Source organism: Aulonocara stuartgranti (assembly GCF_965226115.1).
Source record: "Aulonocara stuartgranti genome assembly, chromosome: 23".
NCBI classification, from domain to species: domain Eukaryota; kingdom Metazoa; phylum Chordata; class Actinopteri; order Cichliformes; family Cichlidae; genus Aulonocara; species Aulonocara stuartgranti.
Window position 1 is genome coordinate 39,614,908 of NC_138958.1, and position 26,578 is coordinate 39,641,485.

Below are 26,578 nucleotides of genomic sequence, written 5' to 3' on the forward strand. Positions count from 1 at the left end.
AATGTGGGAACATGAAAAAAAAGGCTAGCCTACATCTTCTTTCTCTGCTGACACTATCGACCGCATGTCAGAACATGTTGAGGAGTTGTGTAAATCCATAAAACAGATAAAGGAGGATAATGAGATGGAGGGGAGAGAGGAGATCTATTCATCAAAGCCTCTTTCTAACACACTCAGCAGATAGGGGGAGAAATGCTGGATGGCTGCTTACTCTCCTGTTTGGAGATTAAAGCTTTGGTTGCTGACAAAAAAAAGTTGCGAAGTGCAGGTTTATGATTCAACCTACAAAGAAACCAGACAGTTTCTTTTACTCAAGAATTAATTTTACAATCAAACTAATAATTCAGTTATTGAGTATAATCTTGTATCTTTGATGAAACTCCATATGTCGGAAAGTTATTTATGTTTAATAAATACATGGTAAGCAAGACAAACCACACTCTGTGTTTCGGACTAACCTAAACATTGCGCGATGATAAATCAAGAGATGACATTATAAAAGGGAGTTAGATAGAAACAGTATCTGTTCATGCAAGCATTTTAATACACTTTCTAGATCCATCTATATGTGTGAAAAAACACAACACAATATTGCTCATGTACATTGGGCGTGTATGTGCTCACGTAGAAGCCATTGCTTTTTAAAAATTCTTCGGAAGAAGAACCAGAAGGGCAAATAGTAAAACCAGAGTTTTCTTTGGCTAGGTCGATGATAAAACTGATGTTCTTAATGAAAGGAACACATGGTAAAGGGTGGCGATACCAGCAGAAAACATAGCTTGGGAGTGGCTGCGAAACAAAAAGGCCCGCATATTAGAGCGGTACTGGAAGCATTATCTATTGCCAGAAGTCTCGCCTGCACCGCAGGCAAAAAGTACTCACTACGCACCACTGACTTTGTTTTAAATGAAAATACCTCCTTGTCAATTCTGTTTTTCAGACAGAATTCAGAAAGCTGTAGAGTTGTTTGCAAGTGCCTCAGTTAATACAGTACCTTGTTAAAACACCAAATTAGATCCTGGGCACTAGAGCACTCATTTAATGTAGTAAAGTCTAAGATTTTTAACCAGCTAAATGATTGTTTTTTGTCTTTTTTATGGCTCAGAAGCATATTGTTTTCCACTCCACTGGGCAAAGTTTCCAGTCTATGACATCTTGTACACTATTTCTGTTGCAGTGCAAAAGAAGTACCCACACAAGCATGTTGAAATAAATTGTGCGTAGCTATATCAGCAACTAACTTGGATATCTGTGTCACGCTTTCCAAAAGTCTGATTTTATATATTTACTACTGTGGAATCTAGATGTACATGTAGTGATAATTTAAGGTTTGAAAGTGTCTTCAAACGCAAGTTGTTTTTGTGTTTTCGTTCTATACACAACCAAAGGTGAATAAGAGCAACATGACTTGGTTGTTTGTTGGCCCTGGTGATGAGGCCACTGAGGCCTCTTCTCTCTCCTGTGGGCTGTGGAGGCTCTAATCCCATATGGAGATGATACAAACAGTCCTCATAAGTTTGAGAACACTGAGGAAGACAGAGTAGAAGAAGTGCTCATACCTGGTTAAAGTAATAGCTGCCCTTTGGTCAAAGAAATAAGATCAATAAACCACGGTAGTGACACAGTGACTCAGCCTTTGAGCTGCAGGGTGTGTTTTATCTTAAAATCGTCCGAACGAGGCAAACACATTGATCACGTTATTCACTTGTGTCATCACCTTGTCCTTTTCCTGTTTTCTCCAAGGGAAGTCAAAGCTTCCCTTGGAGAAAACAGGTCCAAAAGGAAGTGAAAGCAAACTGAATTCAGTGGCACTATGGAAATGCAAACAGGACCACATTAGAGAGCGGCAACAGTTTATTTATCAAATGCAAAATGTGCCTTTTTTGGTAAGATGGAAACAGGCATGAATCACAGGCGGTGTGCACCTGAGCCGTGCGGCTGTTAAACCTGACACTCTTCCTTCCATGCGTGTTTCGACAATTTGCGGTGCCAATTTATGCTCACCACTGTCACCACTACTCTTTCACTCTCACCCTCCTCTGTCTCCACCTTCATTCCCTCACCCACCATGGGTTGAGCCAACTCTGCGAGGGTGCGCTCTGCCAATTAGTGTCTCCCACCTGTCGCTGTGGGTCACTGGAGCAGGCATCTGCTGGGTGTGAAATTGGCCATCTCACTTTTGTCCATGAACTTTTCAAGCCCCCCCCCCCAGCTCCTTGTTGGCCCAAACATACAACCACCCACCCACAGGAACAGAAATGCTGCTATGACCTAAAGTTGACCTTTATGGTATGGCCACCCTCTGTGGTAGGGGAAAGGAGGCAAGAGAGTGATACAAATACAAATAATACCTCTAGCTTGGGTTTTAAATAGAACAGAAGGATGCATCCTGCCAAATATGTTTTAGTGCATCAAAGGAAACACAAAAGTTGCCATTCCTATTCTGCGTAGTGATATTGCACCATTCCCACAGGTCAAACTTAACACTCTGTGTGTACTTTGTGCTTTGAGTGCCGTTAGGAATGATATCCAAAACTACATAAATAGGACACAGGTGGAAGTAAACACGGCTCATCCTTTATTAACAAACATCAGTTTATTGTTGCTGTGGGAGTTCATAGCCAAGCCAAGAAAAGAAGCGTCGACAAAGCATCATTTGAGAACCAGTACTGGATCTGAATAAGCTGAGTATGACTATGTTTTCTTAGCTTTCCTTCTAATTACAAAGCTATAAAGGGGGCCTACTGTGCGTTTCCTATTATTCTGCCATATTTTACAATGATGGAGATTCAGAAAATGACTTTGCATATATACAGGTAACACCTGTGAGCCAAAAGCTCAGGCTTCAGACAGGATCTGTGTGTGAGGGGCAGCCAATCAGAAGATAGCTGGCTTAAAGGGAGGTTGTTTAGACAGTGACTGAACTAAGGAGCTGGTAAAAGATACATAAGGATGATTATGAACCGTGAACCATACAAAGCTACTGTAGTAGAGCCCAGCAATTAAAAACGTGGAGCGTAACAGGCTCAGTTTAAGCCTTTCATTCACTAATACAGGAGCCATTTACACTGACGCCAAGACTTTCATCTAGACAGGCTCTATCAAATTACTCCATCATAGAGCTGCTTTAGCCTGGCCTATTAAGCTTGATGCTCGAGAAAAAAACTAGACTGGCCTTGAATTAATAGTCTGCTCAACCTTGTGCCACTGACTGCAACAGCATACTGGTTTGGGCGATCGGCCATTTCAGACAAAGGCACAACCCCGCATGATCTCATCAGCCTAATTCAGTCCATATGCTAACTCAAAATAAGACAAGTGACTGTCTCTTTATTATGTGTGCCAGTACAAAGCACCAACTTTTTAAGTGCCATTTCTCAAAATGGGGGTCTCCATTTAGCTCATCAGTATCTGCAGCGCAGCAGTGCGCATTGGAAGGCTTCGACAAGTAATTATGGCAGATTCCACTTTTACTGCGCAGTCCGTCACTGCCACTCAATGAGCCTGAATAGGATATGAGTCAGAACACTTCTAAAATGGAGTTCACACAGGGCACACTCCATTGTCACTTCTCTTTTTCATATGCAAGCCCAGTGTCAATCACTGTCAGTGTAGCTTTTGGTGCTTACTTTATTAGCAAAATGACTTTTTTACAGTGACATACCGACATGTAGGCTTTTGAAGTTCGCAGCACTGACAAGTCTCCACAAGGGATTGGGATGTCATGGTAGGACTGGTTTACAACTGCCTCTGACACAGCCCAACAGTCATTTAAACCAAAAAAAAGAAAAAAAGAAGAGGTCCCCTAAAGATTGCCTGCGGAGTCGGGGCGGTCTGCCTCCCCCCACCGCAGGGAAAAGGGAAACACCACCTGGGTCTGGGTGCAGTTCCCCCCTCCAGGGGCGAGGGCACCTAGACCCGGTTTGTAGAGTACGCTTGGGGAGTGTGATCGTGTGTACAACGTCTCTTTATGTCTGTCTCCACGTTGGTTGAGTGTGGAGTAAGTGCATATGAGAGCATGAGGGTGGGAATGGATGTTTGTATCTGTGTGTGCCTGTATGTCTGTGTCTATATGTCAGGTTGGGTGTCAGGCGCCACCTCTCTGGGGACATCTCAGGCCCTCCAAGGTTTGGAGGCCTATCTCCCCCTACCACCACTTCCCCTGCCAGTGGCGGACCCCCTCAGACATCGGTGCGTTGGTGGTTCTTTGTGTCCGGGGATGGGCGTCCAGGTACACACCGGCTCACTCCTTGGCGGCCGCTTATCGGGGCCTGGAGCCTGGGGCTCGCTCGGGCCACTTCGGAGGTGGGGTGCCCCCGGCCTCTCGGCCTGGGGCTCGGTCACTCAGGCGCAGCTGGCTGCCGGCGGAGCTCACGGGCGCGTCACTGCAACTCCCCCTGGCTTCTGCTCCGCGGCTGCTGAGTGAGCCCTCATCTGGGACTCTCCTCAGCTCTTTCCGGGACAGTGGCGCAGCTGCCCCTCTGTTGGTCTTCCGTGGTCTCTTGTGTTCTGGGGGCCTCTGGATGTCTGGAGTTTTGATCTCCTCCACACCTGCTTCACGCCCTGGAGGACGGGGCTGTGGCCCCCCCACACCCTCTAGCAGATTATTACATGAAGGAACCTTTTAAAAAAACAAAAAACAAGCGCGTCCATGCTCACAGGTGTACACACGGGTGATCACACCCACAAACTACACCCTTTTTGGCTCCTACCTCAAAGCACACTGTGTTCTGTTGATCTTATGTGCTGCACAATAATGTTTAACATTTAGTATTTACTGTCATATTCCCATATATCATTGTGATGTTGTTTATTCTATTACTCTTGTTCTCTTCTGCTTGCTTTCTTTTTTCTTTCTCAGCAGGTGATCCAGGTGATTGATATATGCATTTTTTTTCTCTGCCCGTTCTGTTGGTTTTTGTCTTTTGCCCTTCTCCCCCGTCCCTCTTCTCAGCTGTTTCTCTTTCCCTCTTTCTTTCTCCCCTTCTTTCCCCCAGTCAAGTCTGTCCCGTATTCAGTAAGTGAAAATAAAATAAACAATCAAAGGTGAATCAAATGGACCATTACGGCAAGGCTGGGATGGTCAGTTTGGTAAAGTAAATCCGTTGGGCATCTTTCTTTGCCTTTAGACAACAATTCTGATGGCAAAAGAGCCAAACGGGACAGGCCAAAAAAAAAAAAAAAAAAAAAAAAAAAAATATTATGTGTGCCAGTACAAAGCACCAACTTTTTAAGTGCCATTTCTCAAAATGGGGGTCTCCATTTAGCTCATCAGTATCTGCAGCGCAGCAGCGCGCATTGGAAGGCTTCGACAAGTAATTATGGCAGATTCCACTTTTACTGCGCAGTCCGTCACTGCCACTCAATGAGCCTGAATAGGATATGAGTCAGAACACTTCTAAAATGGAGTTCACACAGGGCACACTCCATTGTCACTTCTCTTTTTCATATGCAAGCCCAGTGTCAATCACTGTCAGTGTAGCTTTTGGTGCTTACTTTATTAGCAAAATGACTTTTTTACAGTGACATACCGACATGTAGGCTTTTGAAGTTCGCAGCACTGACAAGTCTCCACAAGGGATTGGGATGTCATGGTAGGACTGGTTTACAACTGCCTCTGACACAGCCCAACAGTCATTTAAACCAAAAAAAAGAAAAAAAGAAGAGGTCCCCTAAAGATTGCCTTTATGTTGCCTCATTAGATGGAGCCAATTAAGGAGATCTTTGTCTAATTATAAAGACTGGCCCCTAGGAGACAGCTGGGCCTGTCTGTCTAACTGTTTGCAGCTCCCAAGGTGCGTCTGCCTACAAACTGAGGGTGGTTGGGTGGAAGCATCTTGAACTCCGTGCCTCTGTAAGCTTGTCCATTTACTTATCACCAGAGAATTAAAGAACCCCGAGGAAGCAGTCAACACATTCCCAGTGAAACGATTAATTTCAGTGTTTAAAATGGGCTACAGCCAACGCCATATGCTTCAGTACACTGGCAATACAGTGATCATACTGCGGCTACCACTAGGCATCGCTTGCCCTTCCAAAGGGAGGAAAAAAACACAGAAGGCTGAAGATAATGATTTTTTTTTCAAGCATGATACACAGTGCATTTTTAATCTAAGGTTAGGTTCCAGTGAATAAAGCAGGTAAATATGTGCTACCCTTAGAAAACCTGAGTCTGTCTCTCAGTGATGATGAAACTACGTATCAATAATTAATGGGGCTGATACTAAAGGTCAACCGCACAGCATGCCTCCTGCCTCACTCTGGCATAGATCTGCCTTCTGCTTTACTGCAGAGGTGCTCACAACAGCAACAACTACTGCAGCAGTAAGGGAGTTTGAGTCCAGCTGGCTTTGAAATCATCAAATGTGAGGATGCCATTGACTCTGCAGCACTGATTTAAGTTACCTTTTTTTTTTCCACAGGCAGAAAAAAAATAATGCAGAAAATGGAGTACTTTATCAGCACTGTGGGCAGCTGAGAGAGATGGAAAAAGAGGATGACTCAGAGGTAGTGGGTGGACTGAGACCAGGTGAGACACTGGTACAGCAGATGGGCAGATTTTCAGTGCTCAGTCGTTCCATCATGTTGCAGGCAGCTCATTGGATGAAGAACACCTACTATTCAATCTGACATTAAACAACAGTAATGCCATACATCTTTTTTTGCTTTTTTTAAAAGAGAAGACATAATAGAGTTCAAGATCAAAACTACAACCCCATTAGGTGATATAACAAAGGCTGCACATTAGCAGAATGGGAAGCAGAGAGTGCTGAATACTGGACATGTTTATCAGGCCTCATTATAGCACTGATTGGAGCGACGTAAAGCAGAACCGCCTTGGTGTATTTTTGATAAAATAACACAGTTTTTCCTGACATTTACTTTAACAAAAGTAAATACTGCTTATTCTCATCTGTCTGACATCTGAAAACCCATAATTTCCACACAAAATTGCATGAAATATTGTCCGATGATTTTCATTTGGCTCCTTGTTTTATTTTTAGGTTGGCTGCCCACATGGAAAGGAAACATTTTCACCAAAAAATCCTGTTGCTAGAGCACAAGATTTGGAACCAACAGCGCCAACAGTATCCCAGCAATTGAGCTCTGATTTCTCAGAGCAGCAAACGAGAAATGTGGAGCTGATATTGTGGAGTTTTTCAGCTACAAATGGCAGACTCACACAAACAACAATGTTGAAGCACACTGACCAACACAAATGTGGGTCAAAGCGGTGGCCCAGTTAAAATATCGGCGTGTGTTGACTTTGCTGATCAACAGCAGTAGTGTGAAATTTTAACCTGAAATTTAATTTCAGCTAAAAAAACATGTAACATGTCAGAATAACATGAAATTTAAAAGACATGGAAGCATTTTGGCTGCTCCAGATGTTTTTATTGCTATGCCATGCTCCTTCATAATACTAATTATAAAAGCGTCTTGATCAGACTATCTTAGTCAGCACAAACCTTTTGTAACACAACAAGTAGAGATGTCAGTACATGTCATGTTGTTATGCCGATATCAGGTAACAACGCCGATAACAACTAATACTGACTGTTTAACATCAATGGATCCCCATGTAATATAATAATATAACACAGAAGACAACATTTGAACTTCTACAGTAGGGCTGGGCCATATTATACCGTTCACGGTAATACCGGTATAATGTTAGGCAACGATAGGAAAATGAAATATCGCGATAGAATGGGAGTAAAACGCGCATGCGCAGTGCCTTTGTTTTCATATGCACATGGCCGATTGTTGAGTGAAACAGATGAACCAGAATTGGTTTGTAAAAATGGTGCAACTTCCGTGATGTGGAACTGGTTTGGTGTTTGTCCGTCAGATACACGACAAAGCACATTTTTTTTGCAGAACATGCAAGCGGCCGTTGTTATTGTCATATTTGTCGGACTAAGATGCTCTTAAATCTGGGAGTAATCTGGGTCCTAAACTCCGTATACTTCAGGTCAAACAACACTGCAGCGTCACTTAGAGTTAAAAACTGTCTAAATTCTTTCATCTTTAATAAAACGATCAGCATTGCTGCTTTACCAGGTGTAACTATAAAGTTTAACTTCCAGGCATCCATGAAAACAAAAGTTATTACATTTAACGGAGTTAGAAGTTAGCAGGAAGCTAGCGGAAGTTAGCTCGCTAGTTTCGCTAGTTACCTAAGCATGATATTGCATGTTCTGACTGAGAGATTTCTGAAAAAAATCAAACGTACAGCTCTGCTATCACTTCCAACATAAATGAAGACAGGAAACTAAACAGCAGTGACGTTTGTAGGGTTACTGAAGTTGGGCTAGCTAGTATATAATGATGTGCTACGTGATCGCTAGCGACACAGCTATGTTAGCATAACATAAACAGTGAAGCTGGAGGACGAACACTAACACTTTTCCACTTGTAAAAGTTAACGTTAAGGTTCCTGATAGTTAGAGACAAATGCAATCGCATGGCAGGATGCTGTAAACGGACCAAACTTCAGTCAGGAGAACAACTGAGATAATCCATCCACAATACGAGGTTAGTCATTAATATACTGCAACAACATGGGAATAGAGCCGCTGCCAGAGAATTCAACATTAATGAATCAATGGTACAGAAGTGGAGGAAGCAAGAAGAATGAGTTTAATAAAGTTTGATTTATCTGACTGCTTTGTTTCGCTTAATGTGCCTTATAATCCCGTGCACCTTACGGTCCGAAAAATGCATACTGCACACTGCAGTTTAATGTTGCAAAGCACCTATTTTTAACTTCAGTGGATATTATATATGGTTATGCTCAGGATATGTCAGCCCATTTCTACTGGAAATGCCTTTTGGTTAAACTTTCAGCAAGGAATTTGCATTTGCACTGTTACATTTTTATAAAGCTTTAATGTACATAAAAACCAGCTTCTTGTTTAAGTGAAAATAAATGGAAGGTTGTCTTTTTGCGCTAGTAATGTTGTGGAGTTGTATTTTGTCTCGCATCAATTATATCGTCGGTTATATCGTTATCGCAAATTTTCAAATATATATCGTGATAAATATTTTTGGCCATATCGCCCTGCTCTATTCTACAGGATGTAAACTATCAACCAAATTATAACACACAGTCTCAATGATCAACATATGACCTATAAATGTGACCAGATGTAAAACAGAATTTTCTACACTGCTCAAGGACTCCTTACAAATCCCACTATAACAGTGATCTATCACTGGGGTTTAATGGTGGGTAATATGCTTTCACATGCATAAACAAATGTTTTTGTGGTTCTTCTTTTAAACATTTCCAGCACACAGAGTGACCAGACTGACTAACTAGACCTGAGTAGGAAACAGAGATCTGATCAGACTTCCCTCTCCCTGACTCTTATCTCTATACCTTTGTAGATGTTTTCAGATAGACTGGGGCTGTGGAGGGGGTGAAATCACATGGATCAAATGAAATTTGGCATGGTTTGCACTGGCAAGATAGTGTGTGTGCATGCATTTGTCTGCCTACGAGGAGGCCTGTTTAAGGAACGGTAGCAGTGTGGGGTCTCCTAGGGGCTCATCAAAAGCATGCCGCATCCACTGCAGCCCCACATTAGGCTCAAGTCAGTGCCTCATTGTGTCTGGGTGAATGACCCTGGGGGGACACCAACTCCTGCTGCGCGGCATACATTCCCCTCCACATGTTTGCTCTGCCCAGGGTGTGGCCCAGTTCGGGAGGATTACACTGAGGAATGTAGCCGAGCCCATCTTTTAAAACAAGAGAGGAGAAGCAAACTGAGGCCACGGGCAGAAAGTTCATGTTCACTGAAGCTTCCCACAAAAATTCAAATGTACTGAGCTCAGAGGGGGGAAGCTATGGTTAAGTTACAGATCCATTAAACTTAAAAAGAGGTCTTTGGGCTGCATTAGTATTTATGTTTCAATGTCTGCTTTCTGTCTTGACAGGTTTATCTGGAGTAAGAAATTAAATCAAGGTAGTAGGCACACTTCTCTTGAATCCTAATAAGAGTTTTTGATAAGTGGCTTAAGTTTTTGCTCTACTTCCCTACCTGGTGAGATCTGTCGTTTACAGACAGGAAACAACCTTAAAGTCCCACCTTCACAGTTTTACTCTTGTATTTTTATTCTCTTAACCGTTCCCATGTTCCCTCGCTTCTTTATTTTCAGCCGTCCCACGCCCTCCGATAACACACTTACAGTGGAGCATGCTCTTTTAAAGCACAGTCCGGATTAAGGTGTTCTTACTAAGTGAGGGAAACCAGGGCGCTTCATCCCCATGGGGACTGTGGCGAGCTTGTGATACAAATGAGAAAACACTGCACACCTGAAAGTAGTAGCTCCTATTGTTTGTCCTGCTTCACTGCTTTCTTTTTGACGACTGCAACTTGACGAAACATGATCACGCTCAGATGCAGCAGGCTACCCCCCACCCCCAGCCCCAACTCTCAGCCTACGGAAGCTCATTCAGGCGTGGTGGTCACCTGGTAAAATGTTACTGGTGCAAATAAGTGTGGGGGAGGAAATCTAAACAGACCGTGCTGTCAGGCATTCAGTCTGTTTTGTAAAGGCTTCAAAGTCTGCAAAGGCACCAGTGAAACTCTAAAATGGCTGTTAATTTTCTGCAGCTGATTATTATACATATGTGTCTTATGCTTTAACTTAGAATGAAAAAAACCCCATCCAGACATGTCAAATATAGTCAAACCTAACCACTGACGAAAGGCTGATGTCTAATGGTTGCACAGTCAATGTGACATCATCACATGACCGGCATGATTGCATTTACTCCATTAAGGTAGGTATTCTCATTCATTTACTACCCAAGCCCTCTCTTCCACTCATCTCTACCACCACCACCACTCTATGATGGTTTCCATGGTCACGGTGCAACAATTATCAAAGAGCTTAAAGGAAATGGCTTCAACCACAACACATCTCTGAAACTACTGGAGACACAGAGCTGCCTCTCTCAGTTTTCTATCATGTTTAGCTCGAATTATGTCAAAGTTGCAACGGAAGAAATTATGTAAACAGATTAAGACAAATCAAGGTTCAGATGACAGCACAGACTTAACGTTCTTGTTTTGACTTACTGATAGAACTATATCTCCATATTTATTTAGTTTAAAATAAGCTAGCTGTATGGAGGTAATTTGCTGCTGACATACAACAATTTGTATTCATATATGACATTTAAATGTCATGTTCTGTCTAGCAGCCACCAAACCTGTCTGAACTTGTTCCATTTGAATGTCATTTTCCTAATTCAGAAGATAAAACATAGACAAGATTGTTAACACCACTAACATATAGAATAGCCTTTTATTCTCATTCTACATGTACAACGAAATTGTGACTATCGCAAAGCAAGAGAACAAACATACTAAAACTATTTGGACAGTTATGGGAGCAGAGCTGGGCTATAATGGGCTCCATAGCCATGTTGGAAATCTGATATGTGGTTGAAAAAACAGTTGACATATCTGAAAAGTTCCCACTGCGAGGTCACCACTCCCAAACGTTCCTGTCAGGTCTCAATTGAAACGAATGATACTTTATAACCCCTCTCATGCACACCGACTAAATGTTAGTTCAGCTTTAGCTGGACAGGGATGAAGAAGCTTCTCCTATTTTGAGAGATGATAAATGTAGCATAGAAGGGCTGTTTCTAAAACCCACAGAGTAAAGCAGGGGACAAAAATAATCCCCTAGAAATTACACCATAGAAATGCTGAGAGCAGCACCGTGTGAGGGTGCTGCAAGCGTTATGATTGAGAAAGTAGGAAGTAAACGAGAAAGGAGTGATCCCTCACCATTATTTAACCCATGCAAAACTCTCTAACAGAAAATGCAAAACCAGATATTTCAGATAAAAGAAACATGCACGAGCGACTGTTTGACCACACTACGAAAGTCCCCCTCTAACGTAGACATGCATTTGCCGTAAAACCCATGATCTGGTGGCTTCACTGCTTGCTGGAGTTTCTTATTATTGGAAATCTAAAAAGCCACGCTGTTCTTTGGGTCTCTTGGGTAAAGACGGATCCCCACACAACAGCAATAAGTGAATTATGCTTTCAAATGCAATTTATATCCAGCAGAACTACAACGCCCAATTGTCCGCCAATTCTGCGAGGTATAACTTTCCACCTTAATTAAGCAGTCCTGCTGCATCATGTTTTAATTGAATTGCACCTTTTAGAAGCTGCATTATGAAAAAAAAATGACCAAAACAAGTCAGAGATCCCTGCAATTTACATATCACCATGCCCCAAGTCATTAGATTTAAAAAAACAAATGCTGTGCAGCCCAAAGTAAAATATCAGTAAGAAAATTAGGGCATAAGCGTTCATCCAAAATAAAATAAAAAGCAAATGCTTTTATTTTGGCAGAGAGCTGACAAGTTTAAGATAAAACTATGATGGTGCAGAACCGCTGTGGTCACAGAAGTGTTTTTAGAAACTCAAAACAACGACCATTCCTTGGAATGTTTGCCTACTGCTGCTCGACAAGCGCAGCAGCAGTGCTACACCTCCTTCTCTGCTCCTTTCCCAAGCACTACCATTTACGTGTTTATGAGAAAGACCGTTCTGATCGTTGGCCAAGTCATGCCTGGCAGCACCCAACCCTGGCATGATAACCCTATCGGATGAGAAGACCCAGGAAGATGATACGGGCATAATGGGGGTGAAAATCAGCCTGCAATGGACTGAAACACACTTCCTAATGCATAATAAAGCATTCATTCTCTTGTCACGAGGAAAGTCTTTGCGAGAGTGGGGGTGAGTTGGAGTTAAAAAGTACAGAGAATACTGTATTCTCCTTCTGTCAGTGGGCTGGATGGGGAAATTAGGGTTAGAAGGGGTGAAATTTTGTGTCTTTGTCTATACATTTAGCTTTTTAGTTGCATTAGGAGTTAAGCTGGGTTAAGGAGGCAGTCTTCAATGACAGCAGAAGATCGTAGATTAACAGGCTGCCAGACAAGTCCGGGCGGTAAATGTAAGAAATGCTACTGTTTTGCTAGAATACTGCAGTATAATGCAAGCCACTTATGGAAGGGAAAAAAGCCCATGTAGGGGAGAGATACCAGCAAAAAACTCTTATCCTGTGTCATGACCTTTAGATTTTAAATTTTTTTAAAAATTAAGAAACCCCCCAAGCAGTAAACCAGCACTTATATGGATCAGGATGGTGTAATAGCTGGCAACAAATACAACAACATCAACGGTGTGGGAGCAGACTTATCTATTTGTTATACTACCTGTCTATGGTTGTGAAGCTGTAGTTAGGCGTGCTTATCTTTTTTCTGGTCTAACGTATACAAAACACAAATTTGCATGGCATGAAGTAGAGTTGAGCCAGTAATGAAGCCACAATGAAGTTGTATGCTTGCGTAATAAAGTATACCATGCAGAAAAAAGAAAACATTTCACCTTATCTGGGGCAAATTTAGCAAACTTTTCAAGTTTTTGTTTACGTGATTTTATGCATGCAATCCTTAGGACCCATCCACTACTGATGTAAAAGTAATGGATATCTCCCCATATATTTAGGTAGCTTCAGAAACTGTCCCAGTAACTGTCAGGAGGTTTTGCTGTTAAGGAAAAAAAGGCTTACTTGTAGATGGCCTTTGGTCAGACCACAAAAAAACAAGAAAGAAAGAAAGAAAGAAGAAGAAGTCTGGTCGCTGTGGTCAGAAATCCCTTAAGGAAACAAATGGGAATCAGTCGAGGATGCTTGTAGTCCATACCTGAAAATGTTCTGGGTAGAAACTACCATCAAGATTGTGTATTATAACAGAAGTGATAACATAAAGGCATTTTTAAAGTATGTCAATAATGATAACTGAGAACAGGGTTTACAGCATAACTTGAGGCTTTGATATCCAGAAATCCTGAGTGCACATTGTACACATAGACTTTTCTTTTATTCTACAGCTTAAGCCACAGCTGAAGAATGAATTGCCAGATGACTGCCTCAAAGCCAGTGTTTACACAAAAAAATGTCACAGAGCACAGTCTAAACTAAACATAGTATGAGGTTGACTACTCAGGTCATTCTAGTTCCCCTTCAGCCAAGAATGCCAACTTGGAGTTATTAAGGAAATCATAGCGATTGCAGAGATTCCATATCAGGCTTAACCTTACTTGGTGCAACAACAAATCAGTTCTGATTAGAGTCAGCTGTTTGCTCATTAAACAATCACGGCATAAGAGCTCAGAAGATCTGGCAGCTGGGAAAGAATGTCACTCAGTGGCTGACTGTTAGCAATAACTTAGCCAAGGAAGGAGCTTGTAGCAACATAAAAGCAGCTTGTTTCTTTACAGTGTCAAATAAATAAAGACCATGAGAAACTTTGGAATGAAACTGACTTCTTACACATTTTGCAATGTGTTTCATGAAGGTTGCGATCAAGATTCAAAAATGTCCTCTACCATTATTTCACATTTTTAACATTCAGAGAAACGTGCCAATCTAGTAGAACCGCTTTTGGCACGGGCCTTAAAAAATGTGAAATGCACTCACCACACATTGCACTGTTCTAAATGTGAAATGCAGCTACAGTTTATACCTAAAACAAAGACAAACTCCTTACAGTTCTAGTGTTCTGCTCTAGTTTCTTTGGCTATTTATCATTGTCACATCTGTTTTTCAGTTCTTTTTTTCCCTGCACAGCCTGAAAATAATAAGGGTGCTCTCGGATCTTATTTGCACCATGAGGGGGGCATGTGTGAATCGACCTTGTTACGACTGGGTTGGCTTTAAAGTGTCTGGTGTTGAGCTAATTTAAGTGATGTTTTACTACTATGAAACTGTGCAGTAAAATCTGTTTCAAACGTACAAATTAAAACAATTTAACTTTTGATAAAGGGGAGGGAGCAAACAAATAAACTACAAGCCTTATTAAAGGGATAAACACTTCAACGTGGCTTTGAAGCTTCTAGTGGATTTTCCCTGAACAAAACGTGGTACAATGTAATGCCGCACATATTCAATCCATGTATTCAGGCTGACAAAAGCAGATTATCCGCATTTTGAAGATGTAATGCCTCTTCTTGGATCTGTGTGAACCAATATGACAAAACAAGCACTGACTGGTGTTTGTTGGTTGCATGTGACAGCTGACATGCATCCAGGAATAGAAGCCCTGGAGTGACTCAAGGCGATCAGATGCTCACCCACAAGTACGCATGATGGACAAGGCACAGTAATATTAGAAGAACTTCCCATGAAAAAAAAAGAAAACGAATTGCACACACATGACAAAACCTCTGTGGCCTTTTCACTTCACAGGTCAGACTGGTCGGCTAACAGCAGCACAGCGTGGGGACATGACATGACGCGCTGAGCGCACAACCTACAACACGCTGACCATTTGAGAGCACAAAGCTGTAACATTTTGTGTCAGGTATTATACTGCTTCTGCAGAGATGTAATCCAAGTGCACAAATGTGTTTTATATCACACGGCAGATATAAACTAACAGTAATCACTTCTGTATGCCTGGGATTGACAGATAACAAATCAAGCAGCTCAAATTCTAGACGTCATGAACAGAAAACTGCAGTCCTTACCTTTAACGAGTCAAAGCAGGCGATCACTCTCCCATTCTCCACCTGGCAGCTTTTGGGTGGGTGGGCAAATTTGCATTCTTCATCACTGCGTGAACAAGTCCCGCGTTGAAACTGCCGGCACACTTCCAGGGTCAGCCATTTTGTGTCCCGTATGGAGGCAATGTTTAGAGCCATGTCAACAGCGCTGGCTGTAGAGCCGGGTTGCAGCAGAGCCACTAGGTTTAATGTGGAGGTTATCCTCTGAAGAGGAGCACTCCAGTTAAAAAAAAGAAACAAAAACAAAAATATCCCCAAAAAACAAAAGAACTAAGAAGCAGCAGAATGTGTAGCTATAAATGATCTGCTTCAGGTCAGTGGATCAGGCTTGTCCTTGCAGACAGGAACGTGGAGGTAATGGACTGGCAAAGTCTCTGTGACCTGAACATGGGACTACACTATTGCGCTATTGTGGAGTTTCTCAGTCAAACAGCTAGTTGTTTATCAATCAGTAAGTCTCAGGTGCGAACGTCTGGAAAGGCAGAGGGGGCATGCTCAGAGAAAAGCTTTAGTCGATGTACCCGTGTCCCCAAAATGTCCTCTGCGTGAGTGATGATATCTTTGCAAGGGGTGGATATCAGGGTTATTTTGAGGTACAATGGCACAGTTCAGGATAATACAAAGTTTGTGGCTTTTTATTGTTACCCTCTCTCTGAGCTTTGGCACGTTGGCCAGCTATGCAGCAGCTCCAGCAGCTCTTTACTTTTCCTTCACACAGATCACAGGTGAGGACAAATCAAGGGTCAGCGATCCTCACAGCCGAGCCGTGTGGCGTCACGATCGCAGAGGGCAAAAAAAAAAAAATCTGGAGTTCTTCAGAAACACTCAGCGATCTTCAAGTAGGGATGCTGTCTCACAAGGCACTTTCTGTCAGTGATCTAAAAGGGAGAAGTGAAAGAGAGAAAAGTAGAGACAAGAGACAAACAGAGTGAGGCTATTTTCACAGTGAGAAAATGGCTCGCTAATTATGACGGGAAACAATTTATCTAACAGGCTTCAGCAGGCGTTAACAGTGTTTGTTTTATGCGTGTCAATCTGAATTTGTGTGTGTACTGCCCCAGAGGAGTGCTAGCTCCAAAGGGGACAGGCCTGATAAACCAGAAAAAAAGGCAGTTAAAAGGTTATTCAGAAGCCATTTGAGTCTAAGTCCCACAGTCGCTGCTGTCCGCCTTTGTACGGGGTGACTGCAAGCCCAGTGGCTTTCCAACATATTGCATACAAAGTGGGGAATGGCAAAAGCCACTGTGCTATGAGACAGTGGACAAGAACGCAGAGTCAGAGCAGAGATAGAAAAAAGCCCCGGGGTCCAACCCGCCCTGTAGAGCCATGCACGGAGGGACGAGTTCAGCCAATAGAAAACCGCGCAGAGCAGCACTATTCCGGGCAGTCGTCCAGCAGCCGGAGAGGGACCGAGACAGATGCATATGCCAGTGCCAGACACGATTATGACGCTGCCCAGTGTCCGGCAATATTCACTGGTCTCCCACCATCCAAATTAGGTACTGGCTCATTGACGGCAGCCTGTCAATTTACATTCATTGGGGGGAGACGTGCGTCGGTGCGTCTGTGCTGCCTGTCTCATCCTGCAAAGACGCTGGTCCCTGTGTTTGGCTGTTGTCTAGGGACTGAGGAGGGACAATTGGTAGAGCAACAATATGAGGAAGTGACCTTTAGTTTGAGCATATGAAATCCATTACGGAGCTACTGCGCAAGGAGCTCTTTCATTGGCACATCTGGAAATATTTTTCTGCTAAATGCAGGCGGGTAAGGGGCTGAGGACACAGACTGAGGGAGGAGAAAGAGAAGGACTGTAAAAATATATAGAGTTCTGGTTAACAGATTATCCCACTGGAAAACATCTTGACCAATCTCACATGGCATATGAAAGGCTACACTTGTTAATGAAGGTTTGTGGGGAATTGTACACCCATGTTCGCAGGGTTTGTCCCTGACAGGGAAGCAGCTGTCATACAGGTGTATGCTACTGGCAGATTCAGCACAGTATTTATTTTAATCTCTTGTCCACAAGACAGAGGTCTGAAGTAAGACGCACTTATCCTTTCTTCCTGGAATCTACTAAATTCTTCAGTTTGACATCCAAAATAAAAATTACATCTAAAAGTCCAAATGGAGAAGCCCATTTTTCTATAAGATAATTGATTTTTTTGTTGTTTATTTCAGGTATATAGGAGGGCAGATTTTTTTTTAAGCTTCTCTTGAAATTACCCACCAACCTTTGTCTAGCTAATCTAATTGTCCCACTTCAGAGCTGATCATGTGAAATGAGATCAGAAGCTTCCTCGCCTGATCGTACTGACGCCCAGGCTTCACTCTCCAAGGTTGGATTTAATTTCACATCATCACCCCAGGGAAAGAGCCAATCACTGCAAAAGAGACAGTCAGGTAAGAATCATGTCAGATCTGACCTTTAACAATTAATCCCTTCTTATTTTTAGGAGCCATAAGAAGTGTGTGATCAAGCTAACCTACTTTGTCAGAGAGTGTAAAGGGATGATAGTGCCATTTCTCTGAGAAATGACTTACTTTGAAAGGTGCAGCAAGTTGTGCTGAAATAGTAGGGGAACACAACCACTAGTCATTTTCTATTTTTCTATTTAAAGCAGGGGTTTACAGCAATCAAAGTTTGGATGAAAAGAAACAGCCTGACAGAGTGGATAATGCTTGGTCAGGGTCATCTGAACACTCCGAGGTGTCTCAACAGGCAACATTCAAACAATGTTTGCCAAGAAAGATATTCAAAACGAATGGTGAGGACTAGAGATCCAAAGGAGACTTATGTGGGTGGTAATAAGACTAAAACGAAGGAAAAACAGAACATAAAGAAAAACAAAGAAAATCTGTTCTGATATTGTATAGAACTGTATGTTTATGTAGTATTACTGCTGTCAAAAACACAAAACAAAAAACAGAATAGAAAAAGTAAAGTAAATATCTTAATAATATCCAACATCCTGACTAAGAAGCATTTGGTAATAACAAAGACATGCCGGTTCCACCCTGCTTCCAAAGAGCCAATGAACAGCCAAACCTCAAAAGATATTGTGTTGTTGCATTGACATATGCACAGATTAGACTGTTTACGATAGTTTTAACTATGTTGTGGGAGATATATCGACGTGCTATATTGGTAAAAATTTAGGTAAGAGTACTTGGCTCATCTACAAATAGAAATTTAATCGGGTTTTCCATCAAGATTAAGCTCGTAACAAGAGCACTCAGAGAACTCCCCCTCAACAGTGTGACCTTGACCTTGACCCAATTTTTAAACTAAATTAAATCAGCTCAAGCTGTTATTGGTATATACCATCACACAAAATTAGCACATGATATCTTGAACACTGTGGACACTGAACTGATTACATATTTCCTCCCTTTGGGGGGGGGGGGATTAGAGTCTGTGGGGCCAATATATCTGTTGATATCAGCTATTTAACAGTATTATAACGGTATCTGCATTTATAACGGACAATAAATGAAAATTTGAAAAGTAAAGAAGAGATAGCAGAAACACCCTTCAACCATGTTTCAAATTATTGATTTGCATAATTTGTCCACAAGAGGGCAGTCTGCTACATCCCTGATGGCAGCACACATAATTACCTACACATAACAAATGTTAGGGAAAAACAGTTTATGTTTCTTGTTTCTGAAAGAAAAAAAACACAAGAAATAAACCATTTAGATTGGATTTTAACATCACCAAATATTAGTATTGCTCTTAAAAATCCTATATTGGTCAGGCTCTAGACAGAAACAGCAAAATAACTACCCTTTTATCTGGAGGGGTTGCTAAGATGGCAGCAAATTGCTGAGTTGCACTTACAGAGGTTTAGTCATTCATTTATATGCCAAATGTTTAGTAGACACATAAAAATTAATAATATATAACTTAATAAAGGAAATAATCAATAAAGCAGCCCTAGCAGTATTTTTAAACAGACGCTACATGTGCTTCGTTAATGTAACCTTTTAAGAGATGGGATATCTAACTGTAAAGTGATGTAGCCATAAATGCTAGCTAGACACTCTTTAGCGGTGGCAACTGAGAACACTCTTATATCCCTAAAACATACCAAAGCCCCTGCTAGGAAGTAAACTGTTATCATGGGGGGTGAACCTCTTATCTGTGTCATATAATTACACCCGATCCTAAGAGCATGAGAAACTCAAGCACAGCAGAAATAAATTGCTTTGGAATAACTACTATTGAAAACTGTAGCTGAAGTCAGAGGCGGTGCACACACTGTAAATTTAGGCTACTTTGACAATCCTTAACAATGTGACTCTGACATATTTAAAACTGCCTTAGTTTGCTCATGCATTACATCAACATGCAGTATGACTTAGTTTACACTGAGCTCTGTAGTCACGCTTTGAGGACAATGCCAATGATATGAAAGGACGGAAGGGCAGATGGTCAGCAGGTAGGAAGAGCCACACAGCATGTTCTGACTACTGCTTTTCTGCATAGGATCACTACTAAACACTAAATCCTTTTAATACCATTTCAAGGTAAAATTTGCATTAGAAATGAGCCTTTCTGCAGATCCTCATGGCTGAACCAGGCATTGCTTCTGCAGATCTGTGGCCTTTCTGGGGCAGAAAATTGCACCGCGGCTTTTGTTCTGCAGAAATGAAGCCTCTCTGTGAAGGACTAGTATAATAACGTGGCTCCAACAACACAGAAATATAGTCTATTTCAATGTTACTGTAATGAAATCGATTAGCCATTATTTTATAGCTGATGCTTGCTGGCTAAAGTCCACTGTCCTGTTTCAGAAAGGCAGCATTTTAAATGACACTCAAACTAATAAACTCATACACATGCACATTAGTGTATATGTTAGGAATTTTTTTGTTCTGTAATTTTTTGCTCTGTAATTTTTTTTGCGATGTTGAAAGAAGACTTTGTCTCCTCTTTGTCCTGTACAAACAGTGGTCAGACAGGGTGACCTGATAAAGCAGGATAGAGATGTAAAGTAAAGCACCACAGTACTAGACTTTATGGATTACTGATGCTTACCAAGGCCAGCTGGCTGAAGCATTATCTTGGTCAGTCTGGTTAGTTGAACGAGAGTCAGAGGGACTGGGGTGTCTCGAGTGAAAGTCATGGGCTTGACCTCTGATTACCACGTATGTAACCCATTATTCTGGTATCTGTGCACACCGGCTGTGCTGGGCAATTTATCTTTAACCGCATGTATTTGTTTAGGGGAGATGATAAGCTACCTGGTTCCTACTGGTCATAAGCTTTGTGGAAACGTTTTCCATGGCACCAGCAAGGTGTTGCTACCAAAATAAAGTCAAAATACAAATGGCTGTGACAGATGAGCGCATGAGCAGGGAGCCTGAGTGGCTGAATTTCCATTTATTACCATTTTGTGCTGGCAAACTGCAATTGTATGGCCATTTGCATGGCCAAGAGGAACAAGTGGTCAATGTTTTTCAAGGCTGTGTAGAGAGGGCCTCATTGTAGAGGGGAAATAGGAAAATGTTCAGTTTCCAGTGAGTAATGGAAAACGAGTGAGGCTTTTAGTTAAGGCTTTATCAAAATGTTCTCTATTCCTAAAAAACCAAACCGAGACGTCAAGTATGACATCACCATCATGTTCCTTTTTGCAAAATCTTCCTTTGCATCTTCCAGTGGGGATCAAGAGCAGGGCTAGACCTTGTAGCCTAATTCGTATTTAATACCCTGGAGGCTCTGATGCTTATGAAATTGTCTTTGGCATAAGCTATGGATCCTTCAGTTCAATATCATCAAATGCCATTAGCAATAAGGATGGGCTCAGCAGAGGCTATACCCGGACTAAGCTACTGTTCGGAGGCAACGCAAGAAGCATTTCACAGAGTCAGCACATAGGTGTGTCCCATATCATAATAGCCTTAGCTAAACCAGAATGACCTGAATAGCCCTGCTCGTGGTATGGGACTGGCCACTTGTTATCCGTGATCCTTTTCATAACTGGATGTATTTTCTATGTTTTTATAACCACTTAATTGAAAACAGGCAGGAGAAAGTTTCAGTAGATTTGATCGATCTTGACCCCTGCACTCAGTAAATGGATTTGTTTTCGTGTTGAAGTGAACCTGTCCTCTACCTAGTTAGCTACAAGGACTCAGGCAAGTCAACTAATTATAGTGCAGCTGGCAGCCGGAGATGAACACTGCTGTTGAGATAAATATGATGATTAACAGGACGTCCAGTCCCACTCCATTTAGTGAAACCAACACAAAGTGCACCTACTGCAAATGGAGCCAAGTTAAAATCTTACTTGAGCACTTGAAAACATAAGAGCTCAATGATTCAGCAAACTTGCCCTTGTATCACAGATCAGTTGAAAAAGCTCTGTTATGCAGAGGATGTCTGTAAACTCTACCAAGCACTAAATCCTTTTAATATTAGCTCGAGGTAGAATTTACATTAGTGTCAGAGAGCGGGGATTTCTAGCTGACAAAGTCTTGCAGTAAGGACATGTCTGAGATTAAGACCCCATTATTTTCTCATCAGGAAGGGCTGGACTGATGTTCCATTTTAGAAAACACCCACTTCCCCTTGATCTACAGCCAGACGCATGACACCACTCTAGCCTTTTCCATGCAGGCAGTAATGTCCACTGCTTGGCTGCCACCGGCCGAGCGTCTATTGCAAGGCTAAATGTAGACAGACAGCGGTAAGCTGAAGACACGTCAACCGTGCCCCATCTCACTCAGAGGTTAATTATGAACTGTGCCTTATTAGAACTGCGAACTTCCAGCTCATTTGAGCCATCGGCTATTTGTGTCCACAACACCGGCCTGTGCTCTTAACAAACAACCTTTGCCTTGGGAAATTTGCGCAAGAGTCACGAGGAAAAACTTACACAAAGTGAACAGCGACAGGACAGATGCCACACAACAGGAAAGTTTTTCTCGAGGCAGTGAAAAATATACAGCCCATGTGGCAAAAAAGGAGCTCTTGACATTTGTACTGAGGAAGGGGCAAGTCAACCGCTGTGATAATGCCTCTCCCGCAGGAGCTGAAAAAGAGAAAGTCCATTAACGGGGCTGGAAACTGCAATGAGGACAGTTGCTGCGTGGCTGCAAGCTCCCAGTGCTCCTACGCATTTATCCCACTCTGTCTGCATTTTCTTCCCTTTTCCTTGTTTTTAAGCATTACACTCTTTTCTCTCACACAGATAAAACATTCCCTCTGGTCCCTCCCCACCCAGACTGGTATGCAGCGCACTGCAGCAAAACTCCTGAAAAGAAAAAGGAAAAAAGCCAGCCAATCTGTCGGCTCTTTCCCACCTCCTTTCACCGGGGGTCCCGTAGCTCTGTGTCTGTCTGTCTGTCTGCTGTCCCAAACGCAGGACGCTCCCGGTGCTTCTGTGACGCGGAGCTACAGCGCAGCTCTCCCCTCAGCCTCAGCGACAGGAGTTAATGACCATGTGTTCTGCTGTCATTCCTCGCGAGCTCTTGACTGCTTCTGCCGGAGGTCCATGCCTAGACAGGGATTTTTCTATCAGTATCTCTCTCTCTCTCTCTCTCTTCCCCAAGCTGCCGAGCAAGCGAGCGAGGCAGGCAGGCAGGCAGGCGGGCAAGCAGGCAGGCAGGAAGCAAAGAGTGTCTACTCCAACTATCTGGCTGAAACACTTCCAGCCAACCCCTCCAACACCCCTAAAGCCAGCCCCTTCCTGCCCACCAGCCTGTGGCAAAGACCTGCCCCTTACCATGTTCAGCCAATGAAACAGCAGCTACTGCAAATCTGTGTCTCTCCATTGGAAGAGCACAGACTAAGTGATGGGGTGAAAACTGCTTTACAGTATAACAACCCCTGAATGCTGATCTGAAAAGGTATTTCCCCAATTTCACACCCTGCTTAACCAACTATCACAATATTTATTTCTTGTCTATTCTGGTGATAATATTCAAAATGAAATCATCATTAACTGAACTGCATTTAATAGAATATAGATAAATATACATGTTTGATGTAATTAAAGTGTAGCTGCAGATCCATGCTGAATATCACGTCCATCGCCATCATCACCCCAGGTAACAGGATCACTACATTTCTTCCCTCGCCCCCTCTCTCCTCTACCTCCCATCAGCATCTGTCCTCTGAACTCATTTGCGACATCAACCAGACAGTCAGACAACTCTCTCCTCTGCTCTTAATCACCTAATTCTATCCCCCGCCCCACCTTGTCTCTTTATCCCTACCTGCATGTTTTTCTACATTTCTATAAGCTATCTTTCAAGCTCTATTTCAATCCAATTCCTGAGTTCGCTGGACTGGAAAATTACACAGTAATGAACATTTCTGTTATTGTTATTGCATCAGAATTAGCTTCGAGAAAAGGGAAAGGGGAAAAATAACATGACGGCGGCTGGTATTGGAAGGTCCCTTCCACCCAGCTGATGACATGCTGGCTGGCATCATATGAGCCGTGAAACTGGAGCGTCACAGAACTGATGAGTCAGAGATCCAGCTTCATGACTTTTCGATCCAGATTCAATAGAACAGCTGTACTGTCTGTCTCTCTCTCTCTTTCGCTTGCCGTCCATCCGTCTCTCCCTCTCTCTCTCCCGCTCTCTCTCCCTCACATACAAAGGTTGTGGATGACGCGGCAGCCTGGGTGTTTCGTTGACATCAATGAGGATAAAAATGCTTTACAGTTCCACAAGAAACAAACCTATCAGCTGTGTGATTAGGCTTTGACAGTTGATGCTCCACAAGCGAAACATTTGTCAAAATGTTGTGAGAAGATAGAGGCTCGGGGTGATTAATCCCATTCGGCATGAAAAAGTGTCTACTTCAGCAAATGATGCCGAACACTGACGTCATCTTAGGGATCAGGGCACCTGTAGGTAAATGACACAGACAAGCGCTCTGCCGCTGCATGAGGCACGGGCTGGGAGGCGGGGCTATGTCATCCTTTGTTGAAAGAAAAAGTGCCACCTTACACCATCAGTGAAAGTAGTTTCACTACTACCGTGTACACAATACCAAGCGATCATTTTAATGATCCTAGACGGTGAACATTAGTTATGACCTGAATATTGAATGTAAAAAGCAAAAAGCAACTTCCACGGATGAATGAAGCTTATCAATCTCTAATTTGCCTGCAGCCAACTTCTCAATAACCCTCACTGAATAACTGTCAATAACTGCATAACAAGCCAAGCCACTGCTAATTTCCACTGGCAGACCTCAGATAGCCTACCTCCTAAATAGATTTGTCCGACAGGAAAACAAACAAAAGCCTGGCAGCCAAACAAGCCGAGCTACTTCCTTCCCGCATGGTATCCCCTCCCCTCTTATTATCCCTGTCCTGTTTGACCCCAAACTGCTTGGCTCACTCACACACAACCAGATTTATAATTCTGCGGCCCAAAGCAGCTACATATTCAAATATAATAGGGGAATAATCTGAAACAATGGCTAATAGAAAATGAAAACAGTGATGGGTTAAGACTGTGTTTGAAATACTCTCCCTCAGCACAGAACACTGTCTGTGCTTTTTCTGTTAGTTACATGCGACAGAGAGAGAAAGAGGGAAAAAAAAGGGCTCAGAAATAGGGCAGTGAAGACAGATCAATGAAAAGGCAGCTGTCCTTTTCTATTATTAGCTGTAATCAAATATCAAGCAGGAAAGAGTTGTGCTTCCTTCCATTTGAAGCCCATTCTGATAAGTCTGTCAAATGCAGAGTCTGCATTAAAATATAGAAGAGCTTAATGGATGCAAGGGTCAACCAGGGCTTTTTTTAAAATAAAATACACACCAACAAAGCCATTCAAGTATATTTCATTCTCACTGAACTCATACTTTCTGGAAACTAATCTAACATTTGTTTTATCCTTTTCAACATTATTGAGCAAATGTTACATTCCTTATTATACAAAGCTCATTTTCCACCAATTACACTGTGCTGTTGAATGTCATGTCTTACTTGAGCTTTAATAACCACGACATATTCCATCCAAATGGCAAACCAAGGTCTGGTTTCCATATGAAAATAAAGACACTGGTGCAATGCTCTTCTGTGCTGCTGCTTTGCATGTTCACAGGGATTAATAATTGTAAATAACCGATCAGAAGGTATTAACCTTAAATGTGTAAAGGCTCTAATTTGAAAAAGCTGCAATGGCTAAAAGTTTGTCTCCACTCATGCCTCATCAGTCCTTTACTTTTCCTTTAAATCGAACAATCCATTAATCCAAGTAGCAGCTAATTTATCTCAAAATGCAGAAGTTCATTGAATACTGAAAAAAAAGCACCGTTAATGACAGCTCAACAAACTCACCTGCAGAATTAATAATAAATGAGTTGTTATTAAATCTATTCCCAGTGGGCTTCGTTAGGTCATTTCCCACTTCATAATGCAACATAAAGCACTGGACTGAACACTTTTCGGATACACAGGGAGCACGAAGGTGCAGCATCTGTGGATTTGAGTTATATTATATTATATTTTACTTACGAGCTTTCAGCTGTTTTTATTAGCTATTTGGGCACAGATTGGCGGCTAGCCCTACAAAACAGCCTTCCGTGAATTATTTTTATGATTGTGGAGTAATATTAGCCACCTCTGCTGTTCCAAGAAGTCTCTACATTTACCATAACGCCACACCGTGTGAAGTAGCATCAGAGTCGAGGTGTGCTAACACTACCTGCTAAGCTAACTACCTGATGCTTACCTGATGACGAACCTGTCACATCCAGCTGCACTTCAGCCGCTACCAACGGTTTCTCGAGAGCGCTGTTTCGGTTGATATGGGACTCACGGTTCGGCACAGGACGGCAGAAACGTTCTTCGACTAACACTTGCCTCTATTTGCGTTCCGCAGCAAACTTTTTCGCTTTCAAAACAGATGTCAGTGAAAGTAAGCTATCAGTCGCTACACGCTAGCTCGCTAACTACTTTTAAGGCTAGGGCAGGAAGCAACAAGCGATTTTGACAGT

The 26,578-nt window shown here is 42.3% G+C and overlaps 1 protein-coding gene across 14 annotated transcripts in view; it reads right to left on the reverse strand.

Annotated features, from left to right (window-relative positions):
• Positions 1-26,578, reverse strand: part of LOC309701216 (muscleblind-like protein 2a) — a 56,861-nt gene extending 30,283 nt beyond the window's left edge. For 4 of the 14 annotated variants that reach the window (XM_082525312.1, XM_082525302.1, XM_082525300.1 and 1 more), the window contains exons 1-2: positions 22,920-23,276; positions 15,573-16,486 (exon numbers count right to left, since the gene is read on the reverse strand). In XM_082525312.1, the coding sequence (XP_082381438.1) occupies positions 15,573-15,746 (174 nt within the window). In that variant the 5' untranslated portion in view covers positions 15,747-16,486; positions 22,920-23,276. Of the gene's footprint in view, positions 1-15,572; positions 16,487-17,842; positions 17,993-22,492; positions 22,860-22,919; positions 23,279-26,313 lie in introns of those variants that run through there. The other 10 variants (XM_082525304.1, XM_082525303.1, XM_082525301.1 and 7 more) reach the window with 8 other exon arrangements.